This window comes from Alternaria conjuncta (genome assembly GCF_024043145.1).
Source record: "Alternaria conjuncta strain BMP 0040 chromosome Unknown scaffold_43, whole genome shotgun sequence".
In the NCBI taxonomy this organism is placed as follows: domain Eukaryota; kingdom Fungi; phylum Ascomycota; class Dothideomycetes; order Pleosporales; family Pleosporaceae; genus Alternaria; species Alternaria conjuncta.
The window spans coordinates 1-14,644 of NW_026250132.1; the positions used below are offsets into that span (position 1 = coordinate 1).

Consider the following 14,644-nt stretch of genomic DNA (forward strand, 5'->3'; position numbering starts at 1 on the left):
GAGGAGGGAGAGGGCGGGCGGCCAGTTTGGGGGGTGGGGGGGTGGGGGTTGGAGGTAGAGGGAGAGGAGGACGTGGTAGATTGAGAGGTCTGTGTCTTCGATTGTGCCGCGGATTTTCTCCGGGGAGTGGGGGCGCGAGGAAGGGGATGAGGTGGGGGGTGCGGTGTAGACTTGGTTGCAGTATCTGTGGTGTTTGTGTTAGTGAGATGTTTGCTGGATAGTAGAAGAGTGAGGGGGTTGGAAGGAAGGACGTACTCCTCAGCTTTCTGGTAATCCTTCAACTGGAACACGTAGATCGCCAGTGCCTGCTTGTGACTCCCCATTTTACTCAGCACAATAGCTCTCGCTTCGTAGTAATCCGGATCTGTACCTCTCGTTAGCAAAAACATCCCCTATATTCCAACCTCCCCCTCTCATATCAGTAATCAACATACCATTCGCAGGAAGCTGCTGAAACACCCTATACCGATTATACTGCGCATTCCCCTTTTTCAAAAACACCTCCAACCTCTCCTTCCAATCCCTCTTCTCCTCCTCACTCTCAAACTTGTCCTGCTGCCCCTCCCCTTCCCCCTTATCTCCTTTTTTCAACCTCTCCAACAGCAAATCCACAAGGCGCTGGTGGAAATCCACATTCAGGTCATTCAGCTCCTCGATAATGTGTTCGAGATACCGAACCGCCAGTTTCAAATCAATGTTTTGCAGAAACTCGAGAACGCGGTCGCGAGGCAGGGTTTCGGCGTTTTCGGTGTCGGCGAGGAAGATTTCCATGCCGAGTTGGGGGTCGGTGCGGAGGGGCCATTCTGCGTATTCGAGGATGAGGTCGATGAGTTCGGGGGGGAGGGCCTGTAGGTATCCAACGGTTCTTTGCGGTCCTTGCAGTGCAGGTGAGACTTCTTCGTCGGCTTCGTTTTTGCCGAATTTCTCGAGGAGTTCTAGGGCCTGGCGGTGTAGTTTCTTGCCGTGGAGGAAGTCGATTAGATCGGCGTAGCGACCTGTTTCGTAGAGCTTCTCTTGCACGACGTCTGGTTCGCAGAAGTTGGGGAGCCGGAAGAGGGAGCCGGCTACGCTGGGGTTGGCGATCATGTAGGCGCGGAAGAGGGTTGTGTCGACGAGTTGGGCGACTTCGAGCAGTTTTGCTTTCCAATCGACGGGGGATTGGAGTGAGGACTCTTCGATGAAGATGTGGAAGGGTGGCTTTTCGGCTTCGAGTTGGCTGCCGCTCGGTGTGGGGAGGGGTTCTTTGAGGTTGCCGTCGGTGTCGATGTAGCGTTTTATCTGGACGCGGCATTGAGTGAGGAAAGACTGCAGAGCGCGAACAGAGTCTTTGAACTCTTTCTCTGCGGCCGCTTTGTCGGGCTGGGAGGGGTCGGTTGGCCTCTTCTTTACGCTCGCTGGTTCCATAGTGTCGTCTTTGGCAGAGTTGGTGCGAATAGATGCAGCGTCTGAATCGACCTTCTTATGTCCTCCGACTCCAAACCGGCCCATCATCGATCGCCCGATCGTAGCTACAGGAGCGGGTGTGTTTTCTTCTTGTTCTTTCGTTGGTTTCTCTCCATTCGCTTCTTCCTCATCCGCCACGCTCCCATCACCCTTGACACTCTCTTCTGGCGCTAGGTTGCCAGCGATAGACCTGGGGTACATTGCGATGACGCGCTCAGGCGGGGCCTTTGCATCGACAAACAATTCCATCGCCTCGCGATACTTCCTCTGGTCGAACAAGGCCTGCGCCTTCAATATCTGTATCTCACGCACCCTCTCCTCCTTGTCCAAAAGCAGAGTATCTTCCAGCATATTGAGGAGACTGAGCGACTCGTCGTAACGCCCATGAGCGACCAGCTCATCAATCTGTGTCTCGTAGCTCTGCGCTCCCATGCGCCATATCGATCGATCGCTCGCGACGAGGAAACCCTTTCCGGCATGGGCTAAGCTGATGTTCGGCTGCGGTACGTGGAGGAAGCTGACGTTGGGTAGTGCGATTGTCTGCAGCAGGCTCAGGGTATCCGGGTTCCTGACTTCCAGACTGCCCTTCGAAGGAGGTAGTAGCGTGAGCATATATGGGTACGAATATGCGATGGTTTCGGGGGCGGAGTGCCAGGGTACTTGTCGCTTCTCGAGGGCGTTCCCATCTGTATCGATGAACAGACTGTTGACGTCTTTCGCCAACAGCATCTCGCCCTCTCCAAGTCGTGTCGCGAGCGGCTTCGGCACCCAACTACCCATGCCCATGTATCCCATGCCTGATGACGAAACAGCGCCGAAGCGTGCTCCGCCCTGACTCCCGTTCTCAGCCAACGCGCCTGGCTTGATGATGTCCTGCACCTCCTGCGTCTCGATGTTGACCATCACGAAGCCGGGGTCCATGCCAGCGACTATCTTGGTGCCTGTCGCCCATGTCAGGCTCTTGACGGACGCAATGAGCGAGATCTCCACCGCGTCGCCCGTCAGCTCCATGTCCTGCCATGTCCACAGTATGATCTTCCGCTTCACGGCGACAGCCAGGTGGCTCACGATGGACGGAATGCCAGTCGAGGGGTCCTTGACGATGTTGCTTGCCGCAGCGAACGTAGTCGCACCCCGTGTCTTCTCAAGCTTCTCCTGCAACTGGTACGTCTGAATGTCGTGGATCGAGACATAGTTGTCTGACAGCGAGACAAGGATATTCGCTTCCTTGATAATCGCCAGCTGTTGTATCGGGCGTCGGGAGAACTTCTCCTCTTCGCGTAGAAGGTCGGCGGGTCTGGCTTTTGGCGTGGCAGGCGCTTCGCTTTCGCCGTTCGGGTCGCCGTTCTGCTTGCGGTCGGCGTCTACATCCTCAATCTGGTCGTTTACGCGGTAGATGCGCAGAGCGCCCGTGTTCAAGCCTACGAGCACGCGGTCGCCTGGGTGTGTTAGTAAGCTGGGGAGATGCTGCAGGCGGGCGCTGTACCATATGCGAGGATGGACTCGATCTTCGACTTGTCGCGCTGCTTGAGCTCGACGATGGGTCGGGCGGTGAATGCAGAGAGCATTGCGGCTATTGTATCGACTGCGACTTCATTTGGCCATGTTCATGTCGCTATGCGACGGGTGCTGCAAGCTCCATGGGTGCCTGGGATGCGCCTGGAGCTCGGCGGTCATCGTCATTGCCGCGGAGCTTTGGCCAGGGTCCAGCCAGCCACGTGCAGCCACATCACTCTTGGACACTTGACTGCTTCAACCAACAGTTCCAAGCAATCACTTTTGAAAGACAACGTCGAGATCAGATGCTTTGCATTGATAATCTATCTAATCTACCTAAGATGCTCGCCCGGTTAATAGGCATATGAGCGAGATACGGAATGAGAGTGGGTGTTGCTGGTTGAGCGAGTGGGAAAATAACTTCAAACATGACTGTGCAGTAACAGGATAAGGGAGGATATTTGAAATTTCTACCGTTGGCCCGTCATGCGGCGGGACCATCTCTCCCTCATTTTTCACACCCACAGACACACCACTCGAGTGGGGTTCTTTCGGGCTATCCAGCAACCACCACCAACATCCCAGCAAAAACGCCTGCAATAACAGGTCCCGGGCGCAAGCGCCTCCAGGATCAACTCAAGCGGCGGTTCTAAAGAAAGAACACGGCAGAAACCAACCCTTCATCCAGAGGGACGAGGATGCTTCCACCCGTACAAACAAACACAAAAATGTCGGCTTTCAACGTCAACATGTCTTCCATATCTCTCCCAACGCGGCCCTCTCAGAAAGCACTGGAAGAAAGGAAAACAGGAGGAAAGCACAACGCTTGTTACCAATCAGCACATCAACCCCTCCTCTTGACCCCCAAACACGCAGCCACAAGCAACGGGTGCAAAGCATACAAAGCCAGAAGTGGGCTGGTGAGCCAAAACAGGAGTCGGAGGGGCGTGGCGAATGAGCGAGTCATATCCACATATTGCCGGTTCGTGTCCAGCAAACACAGCACTACCCCCGTTGCAGCCTCGAACCACAATCATCATGCACACCAAGAGGTCGCCTGTGCAGCGCGCCAAGCGGGCAAGCCACGGCGAGGCGGGGTGCGACGGCGATACAGCGTCGAGGTGTGGGAATGAAGGGCAAGGGAAACGGGGATGTAGGAGGGCTGGACAGAGGATCGGGCGTAAGGGACCTCGGGAACAGACATACTCAAGGAGATATACACAAAACCTCATCATTTGATGGAAAGACATCTGCAGACAAACACACAAAACATCTCGGGTAGCAAGGAGAGTAATGGAAAAGTTACAAAAGTAGTTTGTCTGCAGAGCTTCGCTGTCAAACTTTTGGCGATGAGGGGATATCAATCCAACACGCACTCGCAAGAGAGAGCAGTAACACAAGACAAATAAACACAAAGAAAGTTACATCGTGGTTTGGGGTATATTGAGAAAAAGGCCAAAATGTAAGAATCAAAACACCGGCACATGCACAGCGGAGAAGCAAGCTTCATCAACGCGGTGTGCATGTGCCCGAACCCCTTCCCCAGAGAGCGTGTTATCGCATCATCGTGAAAGGAAGGGGAAAAGAAAACTTCAAACGCAAGGTTCGGTCTGAGCAATTACGGCTCATCGCAGGTCGGTCAGGTTCGTAGGATTGTCTAGTAGTAAGACCAGTCGTTGGCCGGTTGACGCAGAAGGCAAGCCGAAAGGTCAGGTGGTTGGCGACTGGCTTACAGATATTTCGACAAAATACGGATCTTAGATGAACGGGTTCTGCTGCTGTTTTTCCTGCGGATAGGGCGACTGAGTGTATTGATGTGGGTCGGAGAACGGACCGGAGCGGTCGTCGGCAGGTGAGGGATCAGCGAGTTGACCATGGCTGCTGGTGCGTAGATGCCCTGGGCGTGCGGAGTCGGTCACCGCGCGTAACCCAACTCGGCCGACCTTCTCTGTTGCTGGCTCGATGTTGTCGCCAGACTCGAATGTAGAGAAAGGTCGGGGTGCAAGCGTGTAAGGTGCTGCTTTATTCACGTTGTAGTCGTTGGGCACGTATTGCGGCGGCGCGGTGGTGGGGTAATCGGCGCTGGGCTTGGCCTCGCGGTCGAAAGCGGGATCGACGACATAGGGATTACGTCCGAGTTCTGGATCATCACGGCGGAAGAGGTGCGTCGAAGCGTAGACAAGGCCGCCGAGGGCAATGAAAAGCCAAATGAGGATCAGGGCGGTGGAGATGAGCGCTTCGGTCTGAATGCCGCTCATCAGCTTGTCAATCACGCGTTCGACGGCTTCGGTGATCTCGTCCTTTGCTTTGCCGTTCGGGTCAGCGAGCAGTTGGTTGGCAGAGTCTGAGTCGCTTTGCTCAGCAAGGGCTCCAATAGATAGCGTGTCGTTTGCCACGCCAGGGAAGTTGACGTGGGCGTGCTCTTGGACCCAAGTGAGGCCACTTTGGAAGCTGGCGATCTTCAGGCCGATCAGGCAGTTGAGAACTTCCTTGATCGGGTCGTAAAGTACAGTGCCACCGAACGTGTCGTTAAGCGTGGTGCTCATCTGATCCACAAACGAGTTGAGAGTGTCGTTGACTGCCGTCGTACTGGTGTTTACCCAGCCGAAGATGTCGTCGTTGATCGTGTTGTCCAAGTCAGCGACGGCGCCGTTAACGCCGTTAGACCATGACATGGACGCGTTGTTCATCGATTCAACAACTTTTCCGGCAAAGTCAGCGACTTGATCCGTGAGCTCTGGGGTCTTGTCCTCGATGGCCTTGAGCAAGAGGTATTGGCAAAAGCATGCAAAAAGACCAGCGAGGCCCAGAGAGATCAGGAACATCATGGGGATGGAGGTGGCGTAGGCCCAGGCCCAGCGCATGACAGCTTGTCGACGAGCTGAGCCGAAGCGCCTACCGAACCACAGGCCGATGCCAGAAGATGTTGGCCGGGACGCGAGATAGACGACATCCATACCATCGTGGCCCTCGGCGAAGAGAGCAGCACGTTCTTGCATCTTCCGGTAGCGGCGCATCTCCATCCACGCCATCGGGACGCAAACAAGGATGGCGGCGACGATGAGCACACCGAGCGCGATCTTCCGTGCGTTGTAGGCCAGCTCGATCAGATCATCGAAGAACTCGTTGATCGAGTTGCCGTCGGAGCAGAAGCTTAGTGCTTCCTTCTGTGGCACTGGAAGAACTGTACGGTCGAATTCGAATGTGTCCATGCCGCGGATCAACTTCTTAACTTCTTCGAAAGGCAGGCGAATGATACCATCCGTAAAGTTTTGCACCTGTTCGAAGTTCGGAATGGAGTTGTTAAGCTTCTGGAGACCCTCTGCCATATCAGGAGGCATCTCCAGTGATTTGAGCTTCTTGATCTGGTCGTCCAGGTTGATTTCTGGCTTGTTAAATCCCGGGAGGTTGAAGTTGATCTTGTCCATGATGGAGTTGATGCCGTCGGAAACGGACTTGACGGCGTCGCCCATGTCTTCGGTGACAGACTCGATGGTTTCGTCGAGCTGTTTGTTGATAGCTTCGCCGATTTCCACAGCGGCGTGAAGGCTGCCGCTGACAGCAAGGGTGATTAGGCAGAGGTAGGTACTTGTCATCATGTGAATGACGAAGAGGATGATCTCTTCGACACCAGTGACGCTCATTTCGAGCATTTGCATGAGGCCACTGATTGCCTTCTCAACCCCAGAAGCTGTCATTTCGTTGACGCCCTTGGCCATGTAGTGAGGCATGGAGGCCATGGAGCTGCCGATGTTCTCGACTTGGGTGCAAGCACTGAGGGCTTCCCGACGGGCGGAAACGAGGCTTGCGTCGGTGCTTGCGATGGCGATGAGTAGTCGCACAAGGACTAGGAGCAGTAGGATCGTCCAGCGATTGATCCATATCTGTGAGAGCCTAGCTCGAAGGCCGAGGTATGGTTTGAAGTTTGGTGTCTGGTTTATTGTAGGTCGTGGTGCATCTTGCGATGGGTAGTAGTCTCGCATCTCATGACTATCGCCAGCGGACATAGATGGAGGCACAGGTGGAAAGAGTTGCTGTTGGTTCGCGGAGGAAGCCATGGCGAAGATGTATGGCTGTGAAACGTGGTCTGGCTGGCGTATTAGACTCTGAGGTTCAGGATCGATGATAAGCAGTAAACAAGTGCGGTCGTGGGAGTAGGCCAGCTAGGTCATGAATGTCTTCCAGAGACAAGGTAGCGACGTAGGAAAAAGTATTAGGCGAAGTATTGCAATGTGAAGACAATAGACAACAATAGGAAAACCCAACGCTCCGTACAATGCAATAGGAAAAGGTGGTAGTGAAGCAGCCAGGTGAAGGAGCCTGGAGTGGGGAAGACCGCTGTGAATATCTACTTCACAGCGACTAGGGTAAAATGACTGGAATCGACGTACCGCGAGAGAGCGAGGACCAGTAGCAGGCCTCCCCACCAGGTACCAATGATACCTCGAGAAGAGGCCTGCACGACCAGAGAGTTTCAGCAGGGCATACACGATCGTGAGGCTCAAGTTAGAACAGGCAAATCTAGGAAAGGTGGTGGCCCGAATACGCGCCCGCAGAAGTGGAGCAAGCCACTCCCGACCAGTCAGGCCGATTTTTGGGAGAGGGCTCAAAACAAGACGCTAGAACAGATCGAACTGCCAGCGTCTGTTATTTTGGGCCGGTTTGTCCTCGAGTGGTTGTCGCAAGTCGAGCCGGGTGTCCTTTGTTCCACGGCTTGCGCTCGTTGGCATGCGATATTCCCGCAGACGGTGGAGGAAGGCAGGTGCACGACCTCGTGACATCTGGGGTCGTCGCAGGATGGGGTTGTCGAGCGCAAGGGAACACGACCTCTGAACGTCGGTCGCTGGCAGAGGAGGTGCTCAAGGCGCGGAGAGATGCGCGACGCCGCCATTATGTAGCAACACGTCGCCGCACGGCTGTCCGAAGGCGTGTGGCGCCGTCATGCCTTGATTTCGCGTTGCTGCAGCTAGCGAAGACGTCATACCCAGTCTGGTCTTCTGCAGCTGTCAAGAGCCAACTTCACGCACAAGAATTCCATCAACAGCGCCGCCAGATGTTGCGCATTCGATGACTTCCAAAATAGAACGAGTGTTCACGTCACGCGCCGTTATGCTTGACCGTGAAGATGCCGTAGCCAGAAATCTGATCAATACGCCAAGTCGCATGCGTGGCTGCGGCGTAGCGCTGGTGTGGAGCCATGCGCCGGTCGCGCCGGTCGCGCCTGCCCGATGGCCTCTGTCCAATCAAGCCACATTCGCTAAGAAGGCTCAAACACGGCCCTGTCGTCCCAACTTCATCTCCTCGAACCCGTTTTCAAACATTCTTCCGCACTGCATCAACGCCGACGACGATTGCTCATGTCCGACGTCTTCCTGCATGGCCATGCTGTACATATTGACGCGAGATCCTCGCATGCGAATTCTTCTCCCGTACCACACGTCTTTGCAGATCAATACCGCCAATCCGTAAGGTTTATCACTCCGCCGATGTAGCCAACCGTTCTTCCATGATGCCATGTTCTCTGTCCTTTGTCTCATCCTCTGGAAGGTTGCTGACATGTTAGGTTGAGTAGCATAACTGAGTCTCTCAATGTAGGACGTATTCCATGAGATGCATTTCCTTGATGGATGTCTGGCTAACCACTGCTGAACCGCTGATTGTTTGTTGCTCTATGGTACAAAACCACTGCTTCAAAGTGCGACACGCCTCGGAATGCGATGAGAATGCATGCGTTATGCAGAGGTTGTCGTCAACAACCCTTATGGGCTGTCGCTTCCTCGTGTTGGGCGCACTTGTCGTATTCCGAGCGCGCTTTCCTTCCATTTCTGGCTGACCAAGACATACAACATCTCTCGCTCATCTCCCAGCTCTCAACTTCTCTCCAGATCACCATCTCTTCTTCCGAACCCCTTTCGTCTATTGTTCACCGTCACCGTCTATGATCATCGTCCGCTTGCCTCTCCTTGATAGCGCTGGTCGCTACACGTCATTCATTTCTGCTTGGGGTTCACCGAGATCCGGAGAGTGGTGAGGTGAACGCGAGCTTCCAGCACGTTCTGTGTCCACCATAAGCCCGGGCGTCGTTTTTCCAACTCGACCGTGCAGGCCGTGCTCAGTGACGAGAAACCTCACCTTACCCCACCAGCCGCAAAATACCACTTGTTTACCCACTCCGCGTTACCCACTCGTTCACTGCACTCGCGCCATACTCGTTCCGGAACCTCTCAATTGCTCGCACTTTGCATTGCCCGTCGTGACGTAACTTTATTAACCACTCGCAGTACATATCAGATTCCTCCGCTTTCGAACCGACCGCACTTGTTACTACTCGCCCGAATCGTCCCTCCCGTCCTCTACTTTGTTATCAGTTTGGAGAGCGCACAGCTGAAGAGACCGCAATCGTTTTCCAATATTACCGCTCTTGCGACAGCGTACCGCATCCCAGTCCCCGCTCCGCTCAATACACCGCTGGCCGAGCAGGTGAACACGTACCTGAGCCCGGTGACCGATATCGCAGGCTACCACTGAGAGTACAATAACTTCGATCACGCAGAACGTACGCTCTCATTCTCACCTTCTATCATCGCTAGGCTGGACCTATGGCAGCTAAGACATACATTAGGCGACTTTCAGCGCTACAATAACACACATTTCTGTCCGCAAACCTCTTCTACCCAAGAACTCACCAAATAACCAACTCAACTTACCAACTACACCTATCGTAAGCTTGTTCATGTGAGCAATCAGGTCTGCCTCATTCGCTCACTTTGAGGTTCAGAACAAGCGCTCGGGATCAACAACTTGGCGCCTCACTATCTCCCCAGGTATCTTGTAACCCCCGCACTTGCAAGACCCAGACTCTCAGGTACGTGACAAACACATTGCACATCGATGCCGCGTTCTCCAAAACTTCGGGGCGGTGTCGACTCAAATCTCGTCTACTGGTCGCCCGCAGATGACCGGAGGTTCTGCGCTATCTATCTCATCCCGCGAACCATGTGTTCGGGCAGCAAACTCGTACCGACCGCCATCGCGAAGGCGGTGACGCTGTCTTTGGACCCGAACCAGCGCACGTGTAGTGAATCTTTGCTAATAGAACTTCGTGTATAGTCGGAGTACCTAGATTGATCTAGTCTCTCATAACCGCTTGGGCTCATACCATTACCACTCTTGGCTCTATCAGACCTACAAATTACAGTCTCATCACATCGCTGCTCTCTACCGCATCCACACATCACCTATACGCTACAGCCCCACGCAAAGTTGAATACCGTTGGCCTTTACCTCTAGGGCTTGAAACATTGCACAGCCTCAGCGCCTATCTTTCTTCCCACACCACCCCATCAGGCATCGTTCAATGTCACCTTCTATGGTCGATCCTATCAAAGTCGTAACTGGGGACTCAGTCGCGACACCCAAGAAGGCCTTTGCACCAGAGCTCCAGGATACCAAAGTCATATCTCCAACATCCGACTCTAGCGGTGATACCCTTCACGACGAGAGCTCTGACGTCCGCTCCAGCGGTGATGGTCTTGAGACTCCTAATAGCCCTATCAGCCCAGAGAACCTCAACTTCAACGGTTTGGCCATCAGCGGCGGTGGTGTTGATCTCCGCAGGGACACCGTAGATCGCTACACTAACCCTTATCAGCGCGGACAGAAGCAACACAACGAGCCGAGTGTCTATGGTCCTCCTGGTCGTGGGTTCGGTGGCAACAATCGATTCGGAGCTGGCTATAACGGTCGAGGAGGTGGCGGCGCGGGTAGTTATCGCAACTCGCGTACATGGATGTCCCCCGACGCACAGGTCCAGCAAGAGTTCCTCATGATCCGTAATGCAATGCGCCGACTCTTCAAGAACTCTGACGTCTCAAAGTGGAAGTTGAGCGACTACGTTGCTCACAAAGAGGCCATGCTAGCATCGCAGGCGAACAAGCTCGCAAACCAGGTCAAGAGCAAGGAAGACGCCCGTTTCATATCCTCTCCCATCTCCTCTGACGTTCAGAAGACACTCACTAGGTGCGGTCTAGAAGGCAACTTTGAAGAGATCGGAAACTACGGCCGCGCTCTAGGTGAGCAAACCATCTGGTGCAACGACTGGGAGAACGGCAAGGACGAGATCGCTCCGTGGCCTTCAATGGCTGAGATGAAGTGGGAAGGCGATGACCGAGCCAAGACAGGTGTTGGTCGCTTCCTTCCTCTTCCCCGCGAGGAGGGTCCTCCGGGTCTCATGTGGAACCAACTCCCCGCCATCGAGCAGTACCCCATGGACCAGGTTTGCAAGATCCCCACCATGGAAGACGTATACCTCCCCGTTGACTACCACATCGAGCCAGACCACGAGTACCTCTGGAACAAGAGCCTGGAGAAGGAGATGGACGACTTTCTGGAGTCATAACAACCTCCTTCCACGCACAAAGCCCCACACTATGACACTCACGCTTCTACATCATGGTCTGCATGTCAGCTTTCACCTTTGGAGTACTTCCGGTTTCGCATCGATTTGGCGCACGCCCAGCTTCCAACCAATGTGACTATTAGCTACTACAACTGTCACCGAGCTATCTGTGGCCAAGTCGATCTCCTTCCCGGTGAGGTACCGGTTGTTACCTTTATGTTCTGGGCCTTGGCTTCCTTTGGAGTTATTCGCGTCCTTGGGATTTGGAGTTACAACACATAGACGAATCGACTCATGCACACAGCCGACGATTATGACGACACAGCACAAAGCCCCCACTTCACTCGAGCTTCGATACCCTGGCTGTCATGACTTGCGTTGTTGGCTCCTAGTCTAACTGGAAGGCAACTCTGGAACACGCGTCATGGACTCACGTGCACTGCTTGCGTTGAATGTTTTCTTTATCAAATTACGACAAAATGGAGAGTCATTGGGGGATGCGGCGGAATTGGTATTGGCATCGGAGCCGGATGCGTTCGGTTTCATTGCGTTGGTGCGTTCTGCGATAACATATCCTAGTTACTCTCCTCCAAAAAAAAGTGCTTTACAATTCTGCTTCCTGCCGCTTCATCAAGTGATGCTGTGACTGACATGCTCGTGCCCGACTTCGGCGTCGTCAGGAGTTGCCGCAATGGCTCTTATCGCTGCCATACAATCCCGCCAGCGCTTCCGCCTAGACCTCTTCTCCAGTCCAAATGCTCTTCACCCCGCTCGTTGTTCGCAACGCTGGCAGACCGCGCGTACTGAAGTGATAAGCACCTGGGTATTCCGATGATGACCATCGCTTCGCGTGCCATTGGCCCTCGCATCCTCGTGGCAGGTTTGAGTGACTTCACATGTCACCGCCTGTCCAGAGAAGACCAACACTACCCGAAATTCCACGCGCGTCAAATCCCGGAATGGCTCTTCTCGTCCCCGGTGAGCAAGTTCAAAGGCTAGACCCTGAAGCCACGAGCCACGTAGATTGGCTATATCGAATGAATGTCGACAGTGAGATTACGTGCCCGATGGTACGGTGATGATGACGACTGCCGTTGACAGCGCGGCCGCTTTGGGGTCGGACATGCTGTCGATGTATGACTTCGATCTCGGGGTAAAGCTTATCGTCCAAATATTCGCACCGTAGTTATGGCAATTCGCGCGTGATCCGCGAAAAGAGAGGAACCTGGAATCGTATAATCGAACAACCGGACAATCTCGCCTACTTGATATACGAGCCACCCAAGCTTCTTACTCAAGTGACCTCTCCTGCTCTATCCTGTGATACCCCCAATCAAGACCGCATCATAGCGCCACAAGCAGTAGATACGCCCGATCGGGTGCCTTACCGCGAGGCGTCCATCATCCACTAACCCAAAGCGGCAGGGTTCACGCTTCCTTGACAACACATCACCGCATTTCACCAGCGTGCAGGAAAGACGTTTTCACGGGTCATCATTGCGCCGTGTACAGTACCACCTTAGATCTCGCTTACAAGCTCACAGGTCACGGCTAATACCCCGATCGTAACAACCTTGGAAGGGTCGGTTCGCAAAATGTATCTTTAGGTCTACACTTTACCAACACCCCCCTCCCCTTCCCAGCCCTGTCTCAGACCCCATCTATTACCTCCTCCTCCCCATCCATATCCTTAGTCATATGCAAAATCCGAATCCCCTCCCCATTCGGACACGTTACCACATCCACCCTCCCACTCCTCACATACCCACACCTCTCATACAACTGCACTCCACTAAGCGTCGCCCCCATCTCCAGCCTCTTGAACCCGTCCGTCTCACCTGCCTTCCCTTCCCTCGCCCTCGCCTCACAATACCGCATCATCATCGTGCCCAGGCCTTTGCGCGCATACTGCGGACTCGTGAAGATTGCTCGTATGCTCGCGCGGTCAACGACTGGATCGCGTTTCTCTGGCATGCGCAGCGGAGAGGGCGCAGAGTCCCCGCCGTATAGTGTTTTGCGGAAGGACCAGCCGCCGCAGGCGCAGATTGTGAGGGGTGCGTTGAGGGGGTGGAGGATGTAGTATGTTCTGTTTGCGAAATCATCAACTTTACTACCCTTTAATTCCCCCCCTCCTTCCCTTCCACTACCCAGGTTTCTGGATCTGGTCTTTGGCAATGCAATGTGGAGAAGAGGGGTACATATCCCCCCTCCCTCTTCCGCAAATGGATAATGCTTGATGACAGTTGATGACGGACGCCTTATTCTCATCCATTGATTATGATTGGAATTTATACGTACTGGTCTTTGATGAGAACGGAATCTGGACCGAAGAGGTAGCCTATTGAGCCGTCGAGCTCGGCGTCTGTATAGTACCCTTTTCCCAGGCTGCGGAGTGAGGATGCGATCATGGATTGCAGGGAGGGTATGTCGGCGGGGGTTGCGGGGCGGAAGGTGTATTGGTGGGTTGCTTCTTGGGCTTTTGCTGAGGCGACGGGGTCGTGCATGTTGAGTTTGGGGATGAGTGCTCTGTGTCTTTCTGGATGTTTAATGAGGGTTGTATAGGTCTTTTGCTGCGTACATGTATCTTTCTTGGTTGTTGGTACGCTCCGCCCAATCATACGCTATCGTTATCGCGAGGCTCGGGAGTGGGATGCTTTCCGACGGAAACCATCCCTGTTCCGCAAGGTTGGTTGCTTCGTATCAGACATTCCGAGGTCGATAGAGTCCATGTTTCTGTCCACGGTTGACACGTACGCATCGTAGAGATGTTTGTTCCTCGCCATCAAGGCGCGTCGCACAAGGTTTGCCGGACGGCGCGCTTTGACCACCGCGCGCCGGTTGATGTCGTTATTCTAACTTTCCGCCTCTGGCACCCACGTGGCGCCATCGTCTTCCTCCAACAACCATCTTACAACAACTCTCGAATGATCCCAACCCCTGGCACTGACTGCAATAGACCTGATAACGAAGATTGTGCAATGTCAATATCGACCCGACCCGGCTCCAGGCCCAGAGTGAACAACGGCGCCCCGCACTTAGCGAGATGAACAGTCTGGAAAAGCGAACGCGAGCATCGACATGTTCATCACAATCAATGCCGTTTTCCTTCCGAGTCATATTGCCAGAAGCTCAGGGTTGGAGCGACTCAGCGACTCATCGAATCAACGGTTAATACCAGGCGTAAGGTTGAGACGATCGCGCCCTCCTTGCGAGTCATCCAGCGCGGGCAGGTGATGCGGATGAATGGGGTTGCAGAAAGATCATGGAAGCATCGATCGCAAGATCCAAGATCCTCAACAATGGCAA

General features: G+C 54.1%; 4 protein-coding genes across 4 annotated transcripts; 1 reads left to right on the top strand and 3 right to left on the bottom strand.

The window, feature by feature from the left end:
* Positions 1 to 255: 255 nt before the first annotated feature.
* On the bottom strand, positions 256 to 3,011 carry J4E85_011718 (uncharacterized protein; the record flags this gene model as incomplete). Its single annotated transcript, XM_051475919.1, has 3 exons — positions 256 to 364; positions 435 to 2,882; positions 2,930 to 3,011. Coding segments are annotated over 3 exons (2,639 nt in total), but the record flags the coding sequence as incomplete, so codon positions are not given.
* Positions 3,012 to 4,697: 1,686 nt separating this feature from the next.
* J4E85_011719 (uncharacterized protein) lies at positions 4,698 to 6,998 on the bottom strand (the record flags this gene model as incomplete). Its single annotated transcript, XM_051475920.1, has 1 exon — positions 4,698 to 6,998. The coding sequence occupies one exon, from the start codon at positions 6,996 to 6,998 to the stop codon at positions 4,698 to 4,700; it is 2,301 nt and encodes a 766-aa protein (XP_051320268.1).
* Positions 6,999 to 10,309: 3,311 nt separating this feature from the next.
* J4E85_011720 (uncharacterized protein) lies at positions 10,310 to 11,338 on the top strand (the record flags this gene model as incomplete). The annotated part of the gene is made up of 1 exon (XM_051475921.1): positions 10,310 to 11,338. One exon carries the CDS (start codon positions 10,310 to 10,312, stop codon positions 11,336 to 11,338), a length of 1,029 nt encoding a protein of 342 aa, XP_051320269.1.
* A 1,650-nt stretch (positions 11,339 to 12,988) lies between these two features.
* Positions 12,989 to 13,842, bottom strand: J4E85_011721 (uncharacterized protein; the record flags this gene model as incomplete). The annotated part of the gene is made up of 2 exons (XM_051475922.1): positions 12,989 to 13,424; positions 13,637 to 13,842. 2 exons carry the CDS (start codon positions 13,840 to 13,842, stop codon positions 12,989 to 12,991), a joined length of 642 nt encoding a protein of 213 aa, XP_051320270.1.
* Positions 13,843 to 14,644: the final 802 nt, after the last annotated feature.